The sequence below is a fragment of the Aedes aegypti genome, chromosome 2 (genome assembly GCF_002204515.2).
Source record: "Aedes aegypti strain LVP_AGWG chromosome 2, AaegL5.0 Primary Assembly, whole genome shotgun sequence".
NCBI lineage: Eukaryota > Metazoa > Arthropoda > Insecta > Diptera > Culicidae > Aedes > Aedes aegypti.
Window position 1 is genome coordinate 340162832 of NC_035108.1, and position 24568 is coordinate 340187399.

The following is a 24568-nucleotide window of genomic DNA, read 5'->3' on the forward strand; positions in this document are numbered from 1 at the left end:
GAGTGACCATTTTCACCGGAGATCTATTTCAAAACTAAATATCTGACCGGTTCTTTTGAGGAGTCAACGAGCAAAATCGGTACAGAAATGTAGGAGTAATGATATTTTTAGTTGATTAGTGAGTGCCCGAATCGTACATTCAGACTATAAGGGTTGGGATTCTATTTATAAGGAGCCAAAAACTACGAAAACTACCATTGTGCAACGCGGGGGAACTTTCTTCAACCAGAAAGAAGGACGATCACATCCGGCCACAGTTCCAGTGTTGGCTAATTCACTTCACATCTCACTTTATTGGTGCAATCTTCCATCGATACTCGTAATGCGATTTGCCATTGTCGAGCACGAGATAATCCACCCGTCCTCGCTTCTTGCCGTTGACGAACTCGATGTAGGACACTTCGGACCGGGTATCGTCCCCTTCCAGTATCACGTGGTACCAGAAGAGAGTTTCGGTTGCGTTTCTGCACGAGTGACCTTCCAGTACGGTGAAGTTGGAATTCTTCCGGTTGAATACGGCTTCCAGTGTGGTCGCAATTCGGCGAGTGTGATTCGAGTCCTTCAGCTCGTGGAACGGAAACGGAGATTTATTGGAGCACTCCTTGGCGCAAAGTGCTGAAAGGCATCGATTCACCAATTGAACCATTAGTTATTTTTAAAAATAGTTTCGGAAGATACTCACCACTTGCGATCAGAAAAACAAGCACCACAAACTTCGACATGGCTACGTACTCTAAGCTACACAGTTACAACTGAACAAACGGATTGACGCGCAAATATTGAGTGAAAACGATTGATAAGAATGAACCAATTCTAACAAAACGCGTCACGATCGGTTGGGATTTTTTTTTGTGAGGAATGGAATTCGACGTAGGGAAGCTGGACTACAAGTCTGTATGTGATCATTTTCGTCTGTACTAATGAGTTTGAATTTTCTAATAACAGGAGATAAGGGATGGAATCAGAATCAAAACCTCTAATAATTTATTTAGCAATACTAAAATACAATCCGGAACAAGGTCGTCGCGATAATCAATGTTGCGAAGATCGGCATAAGTTAGGCGATTAGCCACGCGTTGTTCTAGACGTGTGTACAAACGTCTGTCTGGCAGAGGATTGTGTTTCGCTGATCCATCTGGCAACTAAGTAAAGGTTTGAACATATGCTACATTATCTGTAGCGTCAATCGATACATCCAGGGTTGTGGTTATTATAAGTGAAATTTCGGAAGTGTTTGGGATTATCAGGGAAAGGCATGTGTTCTAAAATTTAAATTGGTTGAGGGGCTATTGTAGTGTTGGAATAAATAGTGTTGTGCAATTGCTCTCAGAAATATTAATACTTTAAAATTCTTACTGCCCAAATGGAGCGTAATCAATCTTCAGGGACTGCCCTAACGTTGATTGAAAATTAAGAAAATTTTAGGATAGGAGAGTGTTTTGAATTTATACTGATTTCATAAAAAAATGAACAGTAACACAGCGTAACAAAAATGACATTTTTGCGTGTCTCAAGAATCAAATTATGTGTCTCGAGCAGATTTGGGGTTGCTGAATCTGATGCCATTTTCAGAAATGTTCCAGCACGTCACAATTTTTAGCTACAGGTCGTCAAAGTTGTATAAAACACTGATTTTATTGATGTTTACATAAAATTTAAAGTATAATTCATAAAACTTTTATGTGATATAATCTATTAAGCATGCTATTTTGCACTTAAACTTCCATTTTGAATTAAATTTGGATGAAATTGCGCAAATAAATTTACTTTAAACCGATTTTTTCGACATGTTTGCTGTCTCCATACAAAATTCTTCGTTTCTCTTATATGGGAAAATACAATACTTTTTTAAACCATCAAAAAACAAATTTTCCGCATCGGAAATATTATAAACTTTGCCGATAAATATTGTAATACACATAAAGTTTGAATTCTGTGGCAAATTATGCAAATAAATTTCCTTACAAGCTGGAAAACTTGCATGCAAGTTAGCTAAAATAGTCAATTTTTGCATTTTCAACAGCCAATATCTCAAAAACTAGACGTGCTATGATATTTTTAAAAACGGCAATGGATTCAGCAACCCTTAATTGATTGAATAGCGGTATTTTGGTGCTTGAGACAAAAACGTGTTCCGCAGTGTAATGAATGATGTTATTCAAGGTAAAGAAATTTGCTTGATATTGTTAATTTCGTTGATATATTTATTCAAAATTCTGTGCACTAGAGTTTCTAATACTAATACGGTAGCTTGGAAAGTGAATTATATTTTTTATAGGATCAGATAGTAAAACGAAGGAATTTTCAGAACTTGGATGTAATGCCTATTACAGCTTAAACCAGCCGATAATGTTTGAAAAAAAAAAACTGAAGTTCGTAGACACAAGAGTAAGTTTGAACATATTGTGAAGAATTGTGAAACAAATTGTGGACACATTGTTTAAATTTTTTAAAATTAATGGAATTGTTCTGGTGGTCTTCGATCCCACCACTCCCAGTACGCTGGACAGGGGGCGCTAATCCACTACGCCAAAGAACGGGTTACGATTCTGCAGCGCCGTCGGCTAACCTGAAATCAAAGTCCGTCACGACCCCACAATCTGCTTCACAACTATGCATCGTATTTAGCTCTTCTTAGTTCATAAGCAATATTATGTGAAAGGTACTCAAGGATTTTCAAAAATTTGTCTTAGAAAACGAGGGGATCGTAAACCATACTCGGAGATTTCGAAGCATTCCCAATGAGTTGCAACATAGTTTTCAACAATCTTTTAATTTGTCTCCAAAGGGTGTTTGATAAGGCTTAAAAATCTTCTAAAGGATTTATCAAAGGTTACGAGGGGCTTGCCAAGAATGACAAAATAAATGTTTCAGCGAGGCCATTCAGGATTAGTCCGGATGATGGACCGACATCGATAGCGAACTTGAAGATTTCGTTAAGAGCTGTAACCCATGTTCGACTGCAGGCAAGACTTCTACCAAGACCACACTGGAATTCTGGTCCGTTCCATACAAATCCTGGTAGAAGACCCATATTAGGCCAGGTGATCCGTTATTTACGTTACGTTGTATGATAACGGAGTATTTCGTACATTGCTTACTTAATACTATCATATTAAGTACTTAACCACTCTTATCTCAATTGCTTATGGAAAACTATTTTGGAAAATAGTTGTCCTATCGGATGCCACAGATTAGATGACATGAGATATTCCGATATCGAGGATGATAGTTTAAGAGAGGCCGCACAGCAAAAAAATAATTAATATCAGCCGACGAAACTTTTGGAATGAATTTGATCACAACCATTTTACAACAATATTCCGTTTAAAACATAATCGGATTCAATCGACGAGAATTAGAGCAAATTAAACCCACATCTCTAAGAGTGTTAAGATAACCGTGAGATGTCGGACACGGTCATCACTCGCTAGACCTTAAATCCCAGTCAAAATTCTACATCATTTTTGTTAACTTTTCAAACCGGCTATATCCATCGGCTAGACCCCGATTTTCTACAATTGTCGACTGCTTATATACGTTTAAAAATGTATACACTATTTGGCGACAGAACTGATATGCATCTTAAATGACCTGATCAGGCTTGGGAACTGTGATCACAATTTGCCACAGTTCATCGATTCTGCCAGTCAACCAAAACACAAAGCAGCAGCAGCATCAATACCATCAGGTGTTGCGCTGCTAACGGTTCACACACTGCTTGACTGTTTTTGTCTATCCACTATGACCGTTTTCGGGCAACCATCTCGAGGTGAATGATTGAAAAAAATGTTAAATAATTCAATCGCTAATATTTCGCTTGTGTTTTCAACTAATTGAAATCTATTAGCGCTAACAGCAAGAGCACAATCATTCCGTTGTGATACATATAAACAAGTTCAATTTCATGCTGCTCTTATCGAGCAAAAATGCAAAACCCCGAAAACCGGAAAAATCGTGTTACCACTGTGCTCGAGTCATTTCGCATTCGAGTTTGAAAAAACGTTGCGATGAAGAAGATTACAGTTTTGAAGAGCCGTTACATTTTTTTGTTTTGAACGGTCATGGTTTGCTTTGGATTTTGATGGTCGTGTAGAAAAATGTGAATGTCGAGGTGGTAAATGTTTGATACAGTACATTTCCCATCCCTGGACCTGATATTACAATTAACTGTGCAGTGACTCATCGACGCCCTCATAGATGTCAAGGAGTTTGCAGATCATGGGTTCAATCCCAGGCCCGTCCTTTTCCTCGTACTTTGTAGTTTTATCTTTCACTTGTAATTTATCACACTCAAACGATTCGTTCTATAGCATAGGAGCCGTCCGTTAATTACGTAAGACAATTTCGGCGGTTTTTTCTTGTATGAGAATAAAAAAAAATATACAAGCTCTATATTTCCAGCTTAGTTCGATAATATTATAAATCTTCTAGAACCATCTCAAAATATTTTCAAAAAATTTGTAAGATTTTTCAGCTTTTCTCAAAGATTCAACCAGAATAATTGTAATTGTCTCTCCAAGAAATTTCCCAAATATAGGTTTGGTATCAAGGATTATATTTGCAAGCAGCTTAAAGTATTTTAAGAATCTTGCTAATGTGCTTCTTAGGGTCCAACTAATAATGGTCTTAGGGAAATAACTATAGAATTTTTGCCGCAGGCGAATGACACTAGTCAAACCCTCTATAATAAATAATAATAATTTTACCAATTATTAAGCAAAAATCAGTGTCAAAAAGTAAGTTTAGGCTTGTAATTTCTCATTGAAAGAATGGCATCAAACAAGAATAATAGTATTTATTTAAAATGGCTTCGCGGACTGAACAGTCATCATGGCCCCTTAGTATTCACAGACCACTGATTGTCCTGCTCTATTGGATTCCGTATCCAAATATAACTTAATTGGCATGGGTACTTAATAGGGCTTAGGGGCCTAGATAGCCGTAGCGGTAAACGCGCAGCTATTCAGCAAGACCAAGCTGAGGGTCGTGGGTTCAAATCCCACCGGTCGAGGATCTTTTCGGGTTGGAAATTTTCTCGACTTCCCAGGGCATCAAGTATCTTCGTACCTGCCACATGATATACGCATGCAAAAATGGTCATTGGCATAGTAAGCTCTCAGTTAATAACTGTGGAAGTGCTCATTAGAACACTAAGCTGAGAAGCAGGCTCTGTCCCAGTGGGGACGTAACGCCAGAAAGAAGAAGAACTTAATAGGGCGATTAAAATTTTTAAAATGTTTGAAAATCCAATCTCCCATTTGTCCCTTACCATCCCTACCATAAAAATAGTGTTCTATGAAATTTTCAGCTTTCTATGTGGTGATTTATAGGTGGTCCAAAGACAATGTAGGTTTATATGGAAATTACTATGGAGAAATTTCGATAAATGTTCCATACACGCTAGTACTGTAATGTTAGTAGAAACTGGAGCAATTACAAGTGAGTCAAGCATGCATGTTGGAGTCAAATATTTGACTGTTATTAGGTTAAAGGACAAACGTTTGATTAGTATTAACGAAATTCTGATATTGTCAAATATATATTTGGATCGCTGTCATATCGCAGCCACAACGTGTACTAATAGCTTGTTTCGGAAAAAAATGGAAAAAACATCTGTAGGTTTTTTTATAATCAAAATTTTCGACGTTTATAATCAAAACTATTTTCGGCATCAAGGGTGTATGTGTGCATTATTGTACGAGACGGATTTCACGCCAACTCGACAAAGGGATTGGTAGCACCCCTTCAGAATTCAATGATACTTTCTGGGTGTGAAGACTATGTGAAACTAAGATACTTTACATACTTTGTTTTTTCAAAATCGATCTAGACTAACATTTGGAAAGGGTCAAAGTTTTTTTTTTTACTTTTTTTATAAACCCGTATAACTCGAAAACGGTAAGACCTACAAAAAAGTTTTGTATGGGGGACTGTCGTGAAATTTCCTGACGTTTTAGAAAAAAATATTGAAAAAATAAAAACACATTTTCTACCCTGGAAAAAAAATATTTAAAACTTTAAAGTCGATTTAAAAAAAATGGCCATTTCAAATTTTGATCATCCTTAAGCAAAAAGTTTCGTAATTAAATTTACTAAAAGTCGTCCATACATTGCAAATTAGGCATATTTTAGAGAAAAAAGTTTTTAAACAACGAATTTTTCAAGTCCAAAACTGATTTTTTTTTCAAAGATTTTGTTCTAAACCATCAAATATGATCGTGTTTTCAAGTGATAAATGAGTTTGAATCAGAAATAAATTGAATTTTTTATTGAGAATAGTAAAAAAACGGAATTATGCAGTGATTATGTTTTTTAAATGAAGGCAATCTATGGATTTCGCCTCTGCCTATGAGAGAATCAACTCCGTCTAACAATCCGACGGATTTTTATGGTTCGAAAGATTGCAAACATTGAAAAGGAACAACATGATCCATACCCCATTAAATTTTCTTCTAGAAAATACTACTAAACGTACCTGCGTTACAATCCAGATGAATAAGAAATAATGTTTGTATTGTTATCTACCTAAAATGTCCGTTAACGACCTGAGTTACTCAACTATCACCGCGTGAGTGTATAGAAAGATAGGTATTTAACTTATAACTGTCGTTCTACCTATGCATATAACTATTTTAGCTTGATGTCAATAAAACTCTTTTCATTTTATCTAAGTCATTTGTGAAAAGAAGTTAAAGATGGATCAACAAGATTTATCGCGCATTAAAATTTCGAGATGTTGCGCCGGTATAAACAATCCTAAGTGCAGACGTAGCCAGTTGGGAAACTTGTCACCAACAATGATCGAACACATACGTGCTATGGGATATAGTCATCAGCTTGATGAAACTATGCATATTTGTGAGTCATGTCGCTTAGTGATCAGGCTCCACAGAAGTCCGCCTAAGAAAAAACGACGTTCGGTTGGAGGCGAAGTGAATCAAAATCCACAACCACCAACAAGCGGTCAGGCCTCCAATGAAATGCTAGGTAAGATAAATTTACTTTGCAGCACATTAAACGACAATGATTGTTTGGTTCTATACCATTTCCCGGAAAGACATTTCCCGGAAATCATTTCCCGGATACCCCATTTCCCGGAAAGACATTTCCCGGAATGACTCATTTCCCGGAATACCCCATTTCCCGGAAAGATATTCAAGTATCACTAAAATAATGACCGTCAATGAAATCTATTCAACTTTTTTTTCAGTTAGTAATGGAGATTAAGGTTTGGGCTAGATGTTTTATTAGATCGAGCATTTTTATGGGTAGGATTTTTTTTTCCAAACAATCCGGTGCAATCTTAGTTTAGTCTTTGTATATATCATATAGACAAAATTTTCTATATCTCAAATCCCTTTCAACTGTAGACTTACTATAAGACTGAATAATCTCATGGCATTTTAAACCTCTACTATGGTACTATGTACAGTTTGCGAAGAACTTTTCGGCCGATCTATTTTCGTGTTGTTCTGGTAGAGTTATTATTGTCCATACTATTTATATTTTCATTTGACAATGGTCCTTCTTTCGCTGTCTGAACATTTGGCCGAATGAGTCGTTTGGTCGAATGCCGTTTGGCCGAATAAAGAACAAAAAAAACATTTAATGCTTATGTGTAGGATTTATAAGTGTTGCCCTGATCTACCAGTCAACTTATCAATTTATATGATATGGTGGATCGCTATATATGAGCTCCAAGAGAATACATAAAACTATCCGTTCATTCAGGACGAAGTTGTGAACTCGCGTCAAGGCTCTAAGTTTATGGTTGGTTCTTCTCTGGGCTACCAACGGTGTGCTCGGGTTTGCATAGTTTTTGATAGTTTCATAAGAATTTTTCCCTTCTTTTAAACATAGGCTATTCTTTCAACTTGTACTGGTTTCATTACCATTGGCGATAATTTAGCTTATATTTTAAACGAGAATTTTCCCTTCTTCAAATCATTTATTGATATAATAATTGTTTGGTTTACACTAGCTTAAATTTTCATAAGAGATTTTTCCTTCTTTTGATCATAGGCTGTTCTTTCATATTTTAATAATTTTCATAGTGAATAGAACTAAGGCTTATGATAAGTTTATAGTCCTAATAAAAATTATACCGAACGACTCGCTGAACACTTAAGTTAAAGAGGCTAACTGTTTCTCCGTTGTGAAAAGAAGAAGCTAAACTTGTGGTGGCTAGAAATTATTTAGTTAACTAAGTACTATCAGAAGGATTGAAGCAAATCGATACTACAGAAAGACGAATGAGTCGTAAACCGTTTTAGTAACAGTCAAAAGCTGACTACAAACGCAATGCGAAAACCTATGCTGGCAGCTATTACTGCTAGCAGAGAAGAGAAAAATTGCTTACATTGACTATTCCTTGAACTAACACTAAAGAGCTGTATATCAATGATGATTTATGCTTCTTTCGGAATAAACTGTTCTTTGAAATTCATCACAAATGTATGCTAACTGTAGTTCATTATTGTTTTCAATTTCGGCCAAACGGCATTCGGCCAAATGACTCTTTCGTCCAAATGGCGTTCGGCCAAACGGCATTCGGCCAAATGACCCGGAACCCTTCTTTCATACATAGGCTGTTCTTTTAAGTTGTGTCATGAAAACAAATGGCAATGTTTAGACTGATAAACAAATACATCAACATGAATTCCAATTATAGCTACCGTAAATTCGGGTAAAATTGATCAGTAGGGTGAAATTGATCACCGTGTCACACGATTTTATTTCTTCCTAAAGGAGCAAAAAAATCAATTTAACCTGCAGTGAGCGAACGTTGTTTGTCGTAACTATTGTAGGTTTGTGTGTTGTGGAGCTTTTTACGTTAAACAAAGTTAATTTTTATGAAGATAATGTGAAATTTGAAAATGTACGGTGCAGTATTGACAAACATCCATAAACTTCTAGTTCTAGACAAGCATTTGAACATGGTATAAACCTGAAAGTTTGTAAGGGTGCTGAAGATATATCTACAAAACAAGTTTTCATCACCAAAACATGTATCAATTTGCTCATTTGGTTGAAATAATTGAATTTCTGTTAGATATCGGGATATTCCTTAGGAAAGTGCATACATTTAAGCGCTTTCCGCGTAGTTCTTGAAATTTAACTACTCATTATTTCTATAAATATTGAATTGTTAAGAATTTGGCAAGCATATTCGGATTCAGGAGGCCCAAATTAAGTATGTAGAGTTGATTTCAAAACTAACAATTATCGCATTGACAATTGATCAATTTCACCCCGAAAATCTTGGGGTAATGATTGATGACAAGCTGAGCTTCGCTAGCCACGTTGAATATGCCTGTAAAAGGGCATCTACGGCTATAGCGGCGCTTTCGAGGATGATGTCTAACAGCTCTGCTGTAATTGCCAGCAAACGCAAGCTGCTGGCAAGCGTGGCGCTATCCATACTAAGGTATGGAGGACCAATCTGGTCAAAAGCGCTTATAACGAGAAGAAACCTAAAGCGGTTGGAAAGCACGTACAGGATAATGTGCTTAAGAGTAGCAAGTGCATACCGGACGGTATCTAAAGAGGCCGTGTGCATCATAGCCGGGATGATGCCCATCGGGCTCATCATCAAGGAAGATGCTCAATGCTTCAACCAAAGGGGTACCAGAGGAGTCCGCGACACGTGTAAAGAGGAAACGCTCAGAAGCTGGCAGCAGGAATGGGATAACTCCACTAAGGGTAGATGGACCCATCGGCTAATACCAAATGTGTCAGATTGGTATGGTAGAAGCCATGGGGAAGTGAACTTCCACCTGACGCAGTTTCTGTCAGGACATGGTTGCTATAGACAGTACCTGCATAGGTTCGGGCACTCAGAATCTCCTGCGTGCCCCAATTGTGCTGGTGTAGAGGAAACAGCGGAGCATGTCGTGTTCGATTGCCCCCGTTTCATTGTTGTGAGAGGTCGCATGCTCACTACATGCGGAGGGGACACGTCCCCCGACAATATTATAGAGAGAATGTGTGCGGATGCCGAGTGCTGGAATGCAGTAACTACGGCTGTCACTCACATTATGTTAGAATTGCAGCGTCTATGGCGCGCCGACCAAGAGTTGGCTGCAGAGGATTAGCCCTGCCGAGGCTGGTCCCTTGTAACATTGTTTAAGTCGGCTAGGAGAAGCAGTTTGCCTAGGCTACTTCTGCTACACGTGTTGTGCTATATGCACTGGTCCCTTCCCGAAGAAATACCGTAAGGTGGTTCCGGGGAGATGAGGGTCTGAGTCCAAGGGTCATGTCGATGCACTGTTCACTGCCCATACTCGCATAACAGTCCCATTTGAATTTTCATCATTTTTCAGTTTTCTTCATGAATCGTACTTATTATTAGTGTACTTCTTGGTAGCATATCTAAAATTGTATCTTTGTATGGACAAAATGCGAAAAAAATACCAAACTATGTGCGTCCCATATTGAAAGTACCCGCATAACAGTCCCACTAGTAGATTACGATGAAATTCAAGCCAACTCTTTCCTGTTATGATTCCTGTAATCTTGCGTCGTAGTTTTCATTTCAAAAGAAAAAGAAATACTACTAATTTGAGTATTGTAAGTCAACTTTATTCCATGAAAATGTAGTTTTTGTTTTTGCTTTACATGACTTCATTTTTTTCCAGAATGCTTCTGGTGATATTGATGGTTGAAACATTGTAAGTTTTTAATTCTTAAGAAAGTCTAAACAAAACATAAAATAAATAGCTTTCCTCCAAGTCAAAGCTATACCTGTCACATCTCTCGTCCTCTGGTCAATTAGTAACGAAATCTCCGCCTCCGGTAGGTTAATCTTCAAACGACATGGAGGGGAAAGCTTTTTGGGCCTACATGGGCATACGCACATCACCACTGGTATCGTCGACTGGTCGAACTGAACACTGTCACCACCTCCACCGTATAGTTGATTATTTTAAAGGAAATATTGCAATTAAAAGATGATAGCACTAATTATAGCAAAAGGAAAAGTGCTTTGGAAGATGTAGTAAACTTGCCAACAAATGTGTCAATGTGCGCGATAACAAAGTAAGCGAGTCCCAAGTAATGGGACTGGTATGCGGGTATATTTGCATTTGATGAGAAAAGTACTCGGATAACGAGTCCCACCTGCTTTTATCTTGGATTTATACAGTTAAATCAATTGCATCAACAATATTTTATTCGTTGACCATTTTCTTATACTGTAATGATAATGTGCTTAGTAATGCCACCAGAATTTTATGTCGCCACCAGCGGCGTTACGAAAAATTTTTCAATAAGGTTCAGATGCGTTTTTCTCGACATGATGATTTTCCAAATGGGACTGTATTGCGAGTATGGGCAGTTCACCACTTGAGCAATTCTAAATGAATTGCTCAAGCACAGTGCATAGGCTGGTTTTAGCGGGTCGTCGTTGGTGCGTCATCCCCGCATTCCCTGAGTTATCTTCTCAGGGGATCTGTTTGCAGATTTCCCCCTTGTAAAAAACAAAAAAAAACAAAAAAAAACCCGAAATGAGATCCCCCGATATTTTATTTTAGAGATATTTTTTAGCACTAAAATGACATTTGTTAGGAAATTTCGTTACATGGGCCAACGAGGCTCACCTTTGTACTTGTTTTCCTGCATTCAGTTGTTTGGCATTGTCTTCTTTTTAGAAAACAGACAAGAAAAACCGGGAAAAATGATCAATTTCACCCGAAATTACGGTACTGCCATTTGCATAGATAATCACCCTTCTTTTGAACAATTGTCGATCTTCCGAAATATATCGACAGAAAAATGTTTGGCGAGAAGGCTGCTAATATTGAACATCATAAATTTTCCCTTCTTTCAAACTAAGGTTATTCTGTTGAGTCATTGATTTATACACAAATTATTTCACGCTAAAACTAGACATATTTGACCAAACCCCTCCTTGTCAACTAAGTAAGGTTTGTGATGCTTCCCACAACTCTTTCTCCACCTTTGGAATGAGATATTAGCATAAACTTTATCCTGTTATGTGGGTTTTTAATTAATATCATCTTCTTCTTTTTTTTCTGACATGACGTTCTAACTGGGACAATGTGTGCTTATCGATTCCATGTGCATATTAGTTCTCCCACAGTAATCAACTGATAATATTTTTCGCCAATTGACGAAGAAATTCTATACCCTCGAAAATAGAAGAATTTGCCAACCCGAAAAGATTCTCGATAGGCGGGATTGGAATCCGCGACAATTATCTGTGGTCCGCGTTGATCTTTACAAATATGACACTCAGGCAAATGGAATTTAAATACATACAAACCCTTTATGAAAAGTTGCCATTAGAAATCGGATTTAAATTCATACATTTGCCTTGTCAAGCAAGATTTGAGAACAAAAAATCGAGTCAAAGACCTTGGTCGCTTTCATCTTTCATAAGAAAAATAGGTATGAATTTTGATAGTCCAGTTCGCTTCGTGTAGGGTTCTTGTAAGCCCTTCAGTTCTGGCAGTTCTATCGCAAAACAAAATCCGCGAAAGTTTATTATTGGTGCATTCCGGGAAGTGGCATTCCGGGAAATGGGTTTCCGGGAAATGGGTCATTCCGGGAAATGGATTCCGGGAAATGGCATTCCGGGAAATGGTTTTCCGGGAAATGTCATAGAATCGATTGTTTACATAGAACTCATGTCAATATATTAATTCGACATTATTGTATATTTCAGAAGCAGTCCCGTCCTGTTCATCTTTGTCATCCGTCCCATCAGCGGATGAATTACTAGGCCCCAACGTGGAAAAATTCAATAGTATTATTGAAACTTTGGATTTATCCCCAATCTCGTTGAGAAACATGAGGAGCTTGGACTATCGAATTAAAAAGTCAGTGGAGATCACCAAAGCTGTACGTCATGACATACTAGGCATGGATGCAATGGACGTCGACAAGGTGGAGGCATTCGAGGAAATCATCAATCAGTTGAAAGAAAAATTCAACTCACCTGGTATTGACAGAAATGACCAGTTGAAAATATTATCGGTTCTTCCTAAGTCGTGGTCGATCAACAAAATTGTCGAGGAGTTCGAGGCACCAATTTACATGGTAAGACAAGTGAAACAACTTGTGAATGAACAGGGCATTCTATGTACCACAAGGGCTCGAAGTGGGCATGGAATTAGTGAAACAGATAAACAGGTTGTTATTGATTTCTTTGATAGTGATGATATTAGTAGGCCTATGCCAGGAGCCAATGACTTCGTTTCTGAGTTCCGAAATGGTAGTAAAGAACAAGTTCAAAAGCGTCTATTGATGATGTCTCTTAAAGAGGCGTACATGATTTTTGAAGAAAGATGCCAAAATGTAGAAATTGGTTTTACTTTGTTTACTATGTTGAGGCCTAAACATTATAGGCTTCTCGATAGCACAGGAATTCACAATGTATGTGTGTGCACATACCACGAAAATGTTAAATTAATGCGTAACAGTTTAGGAATTGTCTCTCAGGCAGAAATTTGTGAAAAACTGTTATGCGATGTTTTAGTAAGAACGACTGATTGTTTTTTTTTTCGAGAATGTGAAAAGTGAAATTCCAAAGAAAATATTACTGTAGAACTAATCTCGCTTTTAGAGGAAAGCGACAAAGAAGATGTAGTTTTTCAGCAATGGCTCACCACCGTTCGCTGTAATTTAGAAACTATAATAAAGCCTGTTGAAGAATTTGTTACGTATTTCGTGGAGAAAGTTGATAAGCTAATAACTCATGATTTTATTTGCAGAGAACAGTCTTCTTTTCTACGAAACAAAAAAAAACTCCTTAAAACAAGGTGAAATACTGGTAATTAGCGACTTTTCTGAAAATTATAGTTTTATCATACAAAACACTGCTCAAGGATATCACTGGAATAATTCCCAGGCAACGATACACCCATTCGAGATTTACCATAAAAAAGATAATAAATTGGAAAACGTTAGTTTTATTATAATATCAGAAGTGTTGACCCATGATACAGTAGCAGTTCAGCTATTTATTTCAAAATTGATAAATTTTGTTAAACAAAAAATAAATTTCTCAAAAGTTATTTTTATGTCAGATGGAGCTGCAGCTCATTATAAAAATAAAAAAAAATTTGCCAGCTTATGTAATTTCAAGAAAATATATGGATTGGAAGCAGAATGGCACTTTTTTGCCACATCCCACGGCAAAAGCCCCTGTGACGCTATTGGTGGCACTCTCAAGCGAATGGCAAAAAGAGCAAGTCTTGCAAAAGACTATGGAAACACAATCGCAACTCCGCGAGAACTATTCGACTGGGCAGTGAAACAAACTGATACATGTGTCACCAAATTAAATTTCTGTTATATATCTAATGAACAGTATGTTAAAATGTCAGAGGAATTGATGGAATTGTTTGATAAGGTTAAAACTGTCCCTGGTACCCAAAAATATCATTGTTTTATGCTTATTAGTGATACACAAATTGCAGCCAAACGGTATACCAATTCAGAGGATGAATCAAAAATATTCAATTTATTCAGTAAAGCCCAAAAATAATGTAGATATTCATGTGCAGATACTACGTTTTAGGATATATAGCAATAATAAAAATAATGATGCATGATAACAAAAACCACGACTCTTTTTTTATAAGCATAATATTGACCCTTTCCAGACACCTGTTAAGATTGACCAAATAAGAAATAAAATATTATTGTGATATCTTTCCAACCATTAAAAACCCATCGGATTGCTAGAAGGAGTTCATTTTCTCATAGGCGGTTTGATGCGAGATCAATTGTATTTAATTAAAAACAACTCTGTATAATTCCGTTTTATTTCTTTTAACTACTCCCAATAAAACAAACATAATCTATTTTGTGATTAAAACTCATTTATCACTTCAAAATATGAGTGTACTAGACTATTTAAAGCGAAATAAAAAAAATCAAAAAAAAATTTGGACTTAAAAAATTTGTTGTTAGAATAACTTTTTTCCCTAAAATATGCCCAATGTGCAATGTATGGACGACTTTTAGTAAATTTAATTACGAAACTTTTTGCTTAAGGATGATCAAAATCTGAAATGACCGTTTTTTTAAATCGACTTTAAAGTTTTGAATCATTGTTTTTTCGGTGTAGAAAATGTTTTTTTTATTTTTTCAATATTTTTTTCTAAAAGTTCAGGAAATTTCACGACAGTCCCCCATACAACACTTTTTTGTCCGTTTTCGAGTTAAACGGGTTTATAAAAAAAGTAAAAAAAAAACTTTGACCCTTTTCAAATGTTAGTCTAGATCGATTTTGAAAATACAAAATATGCTAAGTATCTTAGTTTCACATACTTTTGACATCCAGAAAGTTTCATTGAATTCTGAAGGGGTGCTGCCAATCGCGTGTCGAGTTGGCGTGAAATCCGTCCTGTATCTTCTTAAGTAGATGTTGAACTAACATTTCTTCTTTTTTCCAGCGATTGTAAGGATGTGGGCAGGTGTACAATGTGATGCTTGTTTTGTTCATTTCTGTTATGTAGAATAAGTCGTCCATCCCAGACTATTTTTGCGACACTACATATAGATTTCTCAAAACCAATAGAACTGAGCATTGTACTGCTATCCACGATTTGTCGTTCATGCTATGCTATGCTCAAATGATCACTTTATAGTAAATTTGTGACATCCCGGGAACCCGAAAATGGTGACTTCACACTGATGCGCTTTTTTTATCAATCGGGCAGTACCGTTTTGACTCATACAGTGAACAGTGACCTAAAATGCATCTGATAGGCATAAATTAGATGATATTTGTGAAAATTGTAATTTATTCGCAAAGTCTAACTGTTAGTTGTTGGGTGTGACGATAAAATTGTTTGTTTGAACTTGTTTCGTATTGTTTTTACGTAAAAGTATGAAACAAAATTTTGATTCAAATGCCGAACACTGTGTTCATTCTGTCTCATATTCCGAACACCTTGATTCAAATTCCGAACAGCACGAATAAATCGTATTCAAATGAATAATTTCGCAAATAAATTTATCTCGGCTAGTTTTACTGGTCTCGAACTAGAGAGTTGTCACTAATCTTGAGGTATAAAATAGATTGGAATACGTTAAATCTGAATTGCAATTAACGACCATTTCCTTGTTATTTGATGACATATTTCAGCGAAACATTTCAACCAAATCGCCATACAAAAATCGAGTGTTCGGAATATGAGTCTGTTCGGAATTTGAGACAAAACGGTATATCGATAACTGCATATTTGTAACATTCGACAAAAGTAGGCATTGAGTAAAGGAACACCAAGTGTGCATTTTATGACAGTATGGAAGGAAACTAAAATTTATAAAAATTAGCAGGAACTCAAAAATGCTTATTTGAGGCTGATATTTTGTACAACTCATATCGCATAGGGTAACGGTCGTATTTTGGACCCCCTAAGGAAGTGTTTTCAGTTTTTTGTCCCAATTTTTTTTTTTTTTTTAAATTTCTTTATTAGTATCATTCTAAACATTACATTCATTTCTTATATCTAGGTGTTCTGTGTTATTTGACAACACTATCATCCTAATTTGGTAAAACAAATTTAAGTTTTAATTAACATTTTGTTAACAACATATTACATTTCATTTGCCGTAGCAGTTCAGTTTTTTTTTTTACAGGTGAGTTGATTTCACCTGCTTATAAGAGAAAAAAAAAGTTTTTAATATACTTAACCTAACTTATCCTAAACATATAACGCATTAATCGTGGCAATAGAAGATTGTAACGATTTTTGCCTGAAATTATTAATGATTGTATTTGACATTTGTTCCAATGTTTCAACATTGGATATTCTATGTAACTCATTGGTACTATACCAGGGAGGAAGCCTCAGAATCATTTTCAAAATTTTATTTTGAATTCTCTGCAGAGCTTTCTTCCTGGTATTACAACAGCTAGTCCATATTGGTACAGCATACAACATGGCTGGCCTGAAAATTTGTTTGAATATCAACAGCTTGTTCTTAAGACTAAGTTTTGATTTTCTATTAATAAGGGGATAGAGACATTTTACATATTTATTCCATTTGGCTTGAATGCTCTCAATGTGATTTTTGAAAGTTAAATTCTTATCTAGCATGAGCCCTAGATACTTAACTTCATCTGACCAATTTATTGGAATCCCTCTCATCGTGACAACATGTCTACTTGAAGGTTTCAAATAAAGAGCTTTTGGTTTATGTGGGAATATTATTAGTTGAGTTTTGGAAGCATTAGGAGAAATCTTCCATTTTTGCAAGTATGAAGAAAAAATATCCAAACTTTTTTGCAATCGACTACAGATGACACGCAGGCTTCGTCCTTTGGCGGAGAGGCCTGTGTCATCCGCAAACAAAGATTTTTGACATCCCTGAGGTAGCTCAGGTAAGTCAGATGTGAAAATATTGTATAATATTGGTCCCAAAATGCTGCCTTGAGAAACACCAGCTCTTACAGGAAGTCTTTCAGATCTGGAGTTCTGATAATTAACCTGAAGTGTACGACTTGACAGATAACTTTGAATTATTCTAACAATGTATGTTGGAAAATTAAAGTTTTTTAATTTTACAATCAAACCTTCATGCCAAACACTGTCGAATGCTTTTTCTATGTCTAGAAGAGCAAGACCAGTAGAATAGCCTTCAGATTTGTTGGAACGGATCAAATTTGTTACACGTAAAAGTTGATGAGTGGTCGAATGTCCATGGCGGAATCCGAACTGTTCATTGACAAAAATTGAATTTTCGTTGATGTGGGCCATCATTCTGTTCAAAATAACCTTTTCAAAAAGTTTACTGATGGAGGAAAGCAAACTGAATGGACGATAGCTAGAAGCTTCTGCAGGATTTTTGTCTGGTTTTAAAATTGGAACAACCTTAGCATTTTTCCATTTGTCAGGAAAATATGCTAATTGAAAACATTTGTTAAATATATCAACTAAAAATGATAAGCTACTTTCTGGAAGTTTGTTGATGAGGATGTAGAAAATTCCATCATCGCCAGGAGCTTTCATGTTTTTGAATTTTTTAATAATAGTTCTCACTTCTTCCAAATCAGTCTCCCAGGCATTTTCGAAAACGTTCTCTTGATTGAGAATATTTTCGAACTCCTGAGTAACTTCATTTTCAATTGGACTAGTAAGTCCTAAATTAAAATTGTGCGCACTTTCAAACTGCATAGCAAGTTTTTGAGCTTTTTCGCAATTAGTTAGTAATAATTTACTTGTTTTAATTATGAATCGTGGTTTACGGCCAACCAGCCGAGTGGAAGTTTAACAACTACCGAAAAGCTAAACATTACATATAATTTGCAATTGGATTAGATGGACAAATTGATGTGAAAACATTACATATAATTTGCAATTGGATTAGATGGACAAATTGATGTGAAATCTTCGCAAATCTTCACATCAATTTGTCCATCTAATCCAATTGCAAATTATATGTAATGTTTAGCTTTTCGGTAGTTGTTAGTAATAATTTGTTTTCCTCTTTCAATGCCGGTATTGGCTTCTGAGGTTTTTTCAAGATTTTCGATAATTTCCAAAAGGGCTTAGAGCCAGGGTCCAATTGAGAAATTTTATTTTCAAAATTTTTGTTTCTTAATTGAGCAAAACGTTTCTTGATTTCTTTCTGCAAATCCTGCCATATAATTTTCATAGCAGGATCGCGAGTGCGTTGAAATTGCCTTCTCCTCACGTTTTTAAGACGGATCAAGAGTTTAAGATCATCGTCTATAATCACGGATTCAAATTTTACTTCACATTTTGGAATTGCAATGCTCCGGGCTTCAACAATGGAATTTGTTAAAGTTTCAAGAGCATTGTCAATATCAAGTTTAGTTTCTAAAGAAATGTTAACATCAAGATTGGAGTCAACATACGTTTTATATATATTCCAGTCAGCTCGTAAATAATTGAAAGTGGAGCTGATAGGATTGAGAATCGCTTCTTGGGATATTTGAAATGTAACAGGGACATGATCAGAATCAAAATCAGCATGAGTAATCAGTTGGCTACAAAGATGACTAGAGTCGGTTAAGACCAAATCAATCGTAGATGGATTTCTAGAAGAGGAAAAACATGTGGGGCTATCAGGGTATTGAATTGAGAAATATCCTGAAGAGCACTCATCAAATAAAATTCTGCCGTTGGAATTACTTTGAGAATTATTCCATGACCGATGTTTGGCATTGAAATCTCCAATGACAAAAAATTTTGACTTATTGCGAGTCAATTTACGCAAGTCAGTTTGGAGCAAATTAACTTGCTGTCCAGAGCATTGAAAAGGCAAATAGGCAGCTATGAAAGTATATTTACCAAACTGTGTTTCAACAGAAACACCTAAAGTTTCAAAAACTTTAGTTTCAAATGATGAAAACAGTTGATGTTTTATACGCCTATGAATGATGATTGCAACTCCCCCACATGCCCCATCAAGGCGATCATTACGATAAACAAAAAAGTTAGGATCTCTTTTGAGTTTAGATCCAGGTTTTAAATACGTTTCGGTAATAACTGCTATATGCACGTTATTAACCGTAAGAAAATTAAACAGCTCGTCCTCTTTACCATTCAGAGAACGAGCATTCCAATTTAAAATATTTAAATTATTATTTGGATCCATTAGAAAAACGTAATCCAATAACAATTTGATTTGTAAATTTTACACCTACTTGGACTGCTTCAGTCATAGTGGTGGCTTTGAACATTGCATCAATCATTAGATTCAATTGTTCAGTTAGAAAATTAAAATCAGAGGCAGACATGTCATGTGATTTCCCATTGGAATTTCCGGTAGACGAAGAAGCGGAGTTACCTGTGGCGGTAGGGTTTTTTCCATTTGATTTGAAACAAGTAGAATGGGTACTCATGGAACGAATAGGGGAAGAGTTCAAATTACCTGCTACGATATCGGCAAAGGATTTTCCGTGGGTAGATACATTCGAAATAGAAAGATTCGAAAGGCTACCCGACGGATTAAAATTAGTTTGTGAATGAGCATGATTATGATCTTCCTGATGGGTATGATTCATGATCAAGCGATCGTCAACTGAAAAATGAGCATTGTTCGATACTCTACCAGGCAAATTCCGGAAACGACCGTTATCGTAACGAATATTATCTTTCATCTGCCTGGCACGAGCCTCAATGACCTTTTTGCGTGAAGGACAATTCCAAAAATTGGACTTATGGTTAGCCCCGCAATTACAACATATGAATTTGGTGGTATCTTCCTTCACTGGACAGACGTCTTTGGCGTGAGAAGAACCTCCGCAAATCATGCATTTAGCATCCATGCGACAATTTTTTGTACCATGACCCCACTTTTGGCACTGACGGCACTGAGTGGGGTTCTGGTAATTTCCTCCAGGTTTCTGGAAATGTTCCCATGTCACACGGACATCGAACAAAAGTTTTGCTTTTTCTAAAGCTTTAATATTATTTAGTTCTTTTTTGTTAAAGTGAACTAAATAAAATTCTTGAGAAAGCCCTTTCCGAACAATGCCAGATTGGGTTCTCTTTTTCATAATGATTACTTGGACTGGGGAAAATCCAAGTAAATCATTTATTCCATTTTTGATCTCTTCAGGTGATTTATAGTCACTTGAGAGACCTTTCAAGACAACTTTGAACAAACGTTCAGTTTTGTCGTCATAAGTAAAAAAATTGTGCTTCTTCTCTTCAAGATGTTTGAGAAGAAGTTCACGATCTTTAAGAGTTTCCGGCAAAACGCGACAGTCTCCTTTCTTTGCGATTTGGAAGGAAACCTTGATTCCCCTAATGGAGTTCAAGATCTCCTGCCTAAATCCCCCAAATTCGGAACAACTGACCACGATAGGCGGCGCTCTTTGCTTCCTCACTTGAATCAAAGAGCCTGGGCTAGAGGCTGCTTCGATTTGGTGTTCGGAAAAATTGTCTAGAGCATCGAACTGATTGCTCATTTCGATACAATTATTCATTTCACCCTTGGAAGAAAGTTCGCATTCCGGGGAAGCGTCCTTTCTTCCATTCTTGCCACGTGTAGTGACAGTTTTAAAACCCACTTTTTTGGAAGGAAGTAGTGAATTCAGAGATTCACCCTTCCTTTTGTTTGTTGTTGATACCATGTTTAGTTAACAAACGAAAGAAGACGTGACCTTCGAGAGGTTTTTTCCCAAGACGGTGTCCAAGAAGGATTACCACCGCTAGCTTTCGCCAACGGGTCCAACGAAAAATCGAAGGCACGGGTCCAAACAAGGATCGTAAAGGGATCAATAGTAGAAAAAATAGTACTGAAAAGTACTGTTTAAGTAGTACTGAAAAGTACCGTTTTTAATTTTAGCACTGAAAAGTACTGTTTTATTGCTTTAGGTAGTTTTTAAGAAAACTTCCAAGAGCAGAGAGAATTCGTGTACGCACAGCACGAAGGTACGATGCGCACTGATTTGTCCCAATTAATTAATTGCACAGCGTAACCAAGTCAAAGAACATGCCAAAATGTAGAGAAAAACTTCCTCTACAAGATTAAAATGCTCATACGGTCATGAAGGATCCAAAAAACGTCATAAATAATTGAATTGTGAAGCACTGTTTTTCATTATTTTGGACACACCAATACATTTTGGACTCTCAAAGTATATATTTTGGACCCCCGGCATTTTTTTATCGTTTGGCGATAAAGTCCATAACACTGGTTGTATAATATGCTTGCCCATAGTCTAATCAATCGATTGACAATGGAAAACCGAAGAAATTCTACGCTTTTAGTCCAGAATTTTGAAAAAAGTTTTTGTTTACATTTGAAAAATTTCTGACGGCTTCAATTTCTGCGTGTAACGTGTTGTAACGGTTGCATGGATGAAAAGATTAAATTAATTGAATTTCATATAATGTAAACACATTTCCTTTGTACAAACAGTTGATTAAAGTGCGGAATAGTCCTATCTTTCCAAATGGCATGCGAATTGAGTTGGTCTTTCGATGTAAACTGGGAAATTTGCAGGAAAATGGCCCAGGGGGTCCAAAATATATAGGGGTGAATAGTCAGAAAAAATTCTGATAGAATTTTGATTGTAATTACATTACTAGGCTCATTTATAATCTCAATGTGGCTGTTATGCGGTTATAATTACCAATGTGACAAAACAACTTGGTATTTTTCTTGAATTTTCTGGAACAACCTCACATATTTCAGTAAGTTGATCGAAAGCATTTATCATTTGATGACTCTTCACGGTATTAACTCCAATTTGTCAAGTGGTGACATTATAATTGGCTCTGAAAACCATCTGTAACTTTAAATTTGCCTGCTTGTAGGGGCAAAAAGCACAGCACCCTTTTCACCCGACCCACTGGAATAACTCCGGCTAAAGGAATGTTCTCGAAATATATTGGCAACTTTTTAGAAACTAGATATGTGTACGAGTATACTGATAAAAATAATTGAAATGCGTTAAGTATTCGCTTAGCGGTAAGTTTTTCTTTCTTTCGCTCAGTTCCATATGGATTGAAGCAATCATTAATCGAACAACATCCAAAAAAAGAACACAACACAAATAACTTTCCTAAGAATACTATGGATGGGAAGTATCGTTGCAGCAACGAGGTGAACGTCACCTCCCGTTGTTAGCACTATAATAAAACCATAAAACAGCCAGCTACAAGAGTAACCCTAGCTCCAAACAAGGTAATCAAGGTACGTAATTTAGGCAGCTCTCATCACCACTCTGAATTTCGACCTTCTTCGTACAAAGAGCATCGAAAAACCCTATCCAACACGAGCAAAGGACTTCCCACAGTGAAAGACTCTTCTGGCTGTGGAGAGTGTGCATACAGCACTATTGCAACAATTACAAGTGCTACTTATGGGTTAAATCTTCACCACCCCCTCAGTGCCATCATCGTTCCGGATCCCGATTACGTTTCCATTCGTATTTATTCGGATCGTCCATTTCCTGCGGGGAGGTGTGCAAAACTTGAGATCATAACCGTAAATCATTGTCCGAAAATGGGGATTCATCCCTCCTTTCTTTTGCGTTTCTTTACCACCCCTGTGGCAGCAAGCAGTGGAATCCGAATGCGCCTCGTTTGCCCATAACACTCGAGTCTCTCTTCACTTGCTATCGTGCTGGGATTAAGAAGCTTCAGTTGCAAAATTTATGCTTTTATGAAATCTCATTTACCGGCGACCACGTCTGCCGGAGGTTAGCTTGTTCCCTACGATGCAAAAGGTGTTCGCTTTTTTTCTGACTGTTCGTTTGGGAATGGAACCGGAAGTTGAGGGGAAGATTCGTAAATGTGGTTCTGGGTATTTTACTATGGAGCAGAAATAGGATCATAGTATGTAGAATCTAGATATACCTCCAAAAGAAGCATAGTTGCAACTTGAGAGGACGTCACGGCATCCTAGGGGTCGGTGAACCCACGGATGAGAAACGCTGGTTTAACGTTCGAAACAGAAGCAAACGGGTAGAAGTGGGAACTATACGCCCATGAGTTTAGCCTGACAGGGCAAGGGAGACTCCTGCTGAGAAGATACTTAAAAATGATAGACTAAGTAAAATCCTCTTTAAAAGAATGGCTTCGTCTCTGAATCAGTTAATGACGAGCCTTCAAGTCACTACACGGGAAGTCAGATATCAACCCGAAAATGGAGGTGTCGGAAAACTATGCTGATGAAAAAAGATTTTTGTATGTGGGTTGATACTTCGTGACCTCCCACGGTTACACGTAGCTTCTTCCATCATCGTTGATTACTCGCCCTCGAAGTAAGCAGCATCCGGGAAAACACCTCATGCTGTGTGGAAACGTAGCCAGTGGTTAGGGGGATTCGTTATCCGTAATCGATGACCCGTCTCGCAGTCGAAAATGAGAAGCCATTCCAAGCCAATGTTGACCGGGGTAAACGAGCACACGAGTGGCGCGGGAAACGTAATTATTGGGGAAGATTAAGATGTTCGATTAAGATTAATGTTGACGGCCAATGGGAGCGGTCATTTTATAGCTGAGGTTTCTTAATTAAACGAGAAACCAACAAGGAGCCGAAGGGGGAACAACGTCCTTTCGATGTAATTGTGTGGTTCCCTTTTATTGGCTGCATTCCGGTTTCGATTCCGGAAGAAACAACCACAAGCCAATCTTTGCGGAGAGGGCGGTTCACTGAGCTGTGAAATTTTCGACTCTAAAACATATGCAAACATACTATGTTCGCAATTTAAAAAGCATCCAGTTTAACCGCATTCCGTCGGACGCCGGACCCGTTGGTTAAGCTTCTACCGGAAAGCAAATAAAACGGAAAGGGTGGTTCATCCTTTCGCATTTGGATAGTTTTAGTAGGGTTGATGTTGTAAAAGCATCGTCGTTTTGCTATCTCTCAAAGCATAACCATCTGAGTATACTCTCATGGTCGTCGTTGTTCGCTTGAGCCGCATGACGCATACATGTGTGAGTCTGTCGAAGTCGAGTGAGCCCGGGATCCGATGCACAAGATAAACAATGGCTGATGGTGGTGCACCTACAATGCTGATAAATGCATAATTGACATAAGTATCTATCTAACGAAAAACAGCTTTCCTAAGATATTCCTTTTTATACAATTTTACGATACAACA

At 37.1% G+C, this 24568-nt stretch overlaps 1 protein-coding gene across 1 annotated transcript; it reads right to left on the bottom strand.

The window, feature by feature from the left end:
• Positions 1 to 251: 251 nt before the first annotated feature.
• On the bottom strand, positions 252 to 914 carry LOC5568497. Its single transcript, XM_001658026.2, has 2 exons — positions 683 to 914; positions 252 to 615 (listed from the first exon to the last, which is right to left on the bottom strand). Exons 1-2 carry the CDS (start codon positions 720 to 722, stop codon positions 287 to 289), a joined length of 369 nt encoding a protein of 122 aa, XP_001658076.1. The 5' UTR covers positions 723 to 914; the 3' UTR covers positions 252 to 286.
• Between the last annotated feature and the right edge of the window lie 23654 nt (positions 915 to 24568).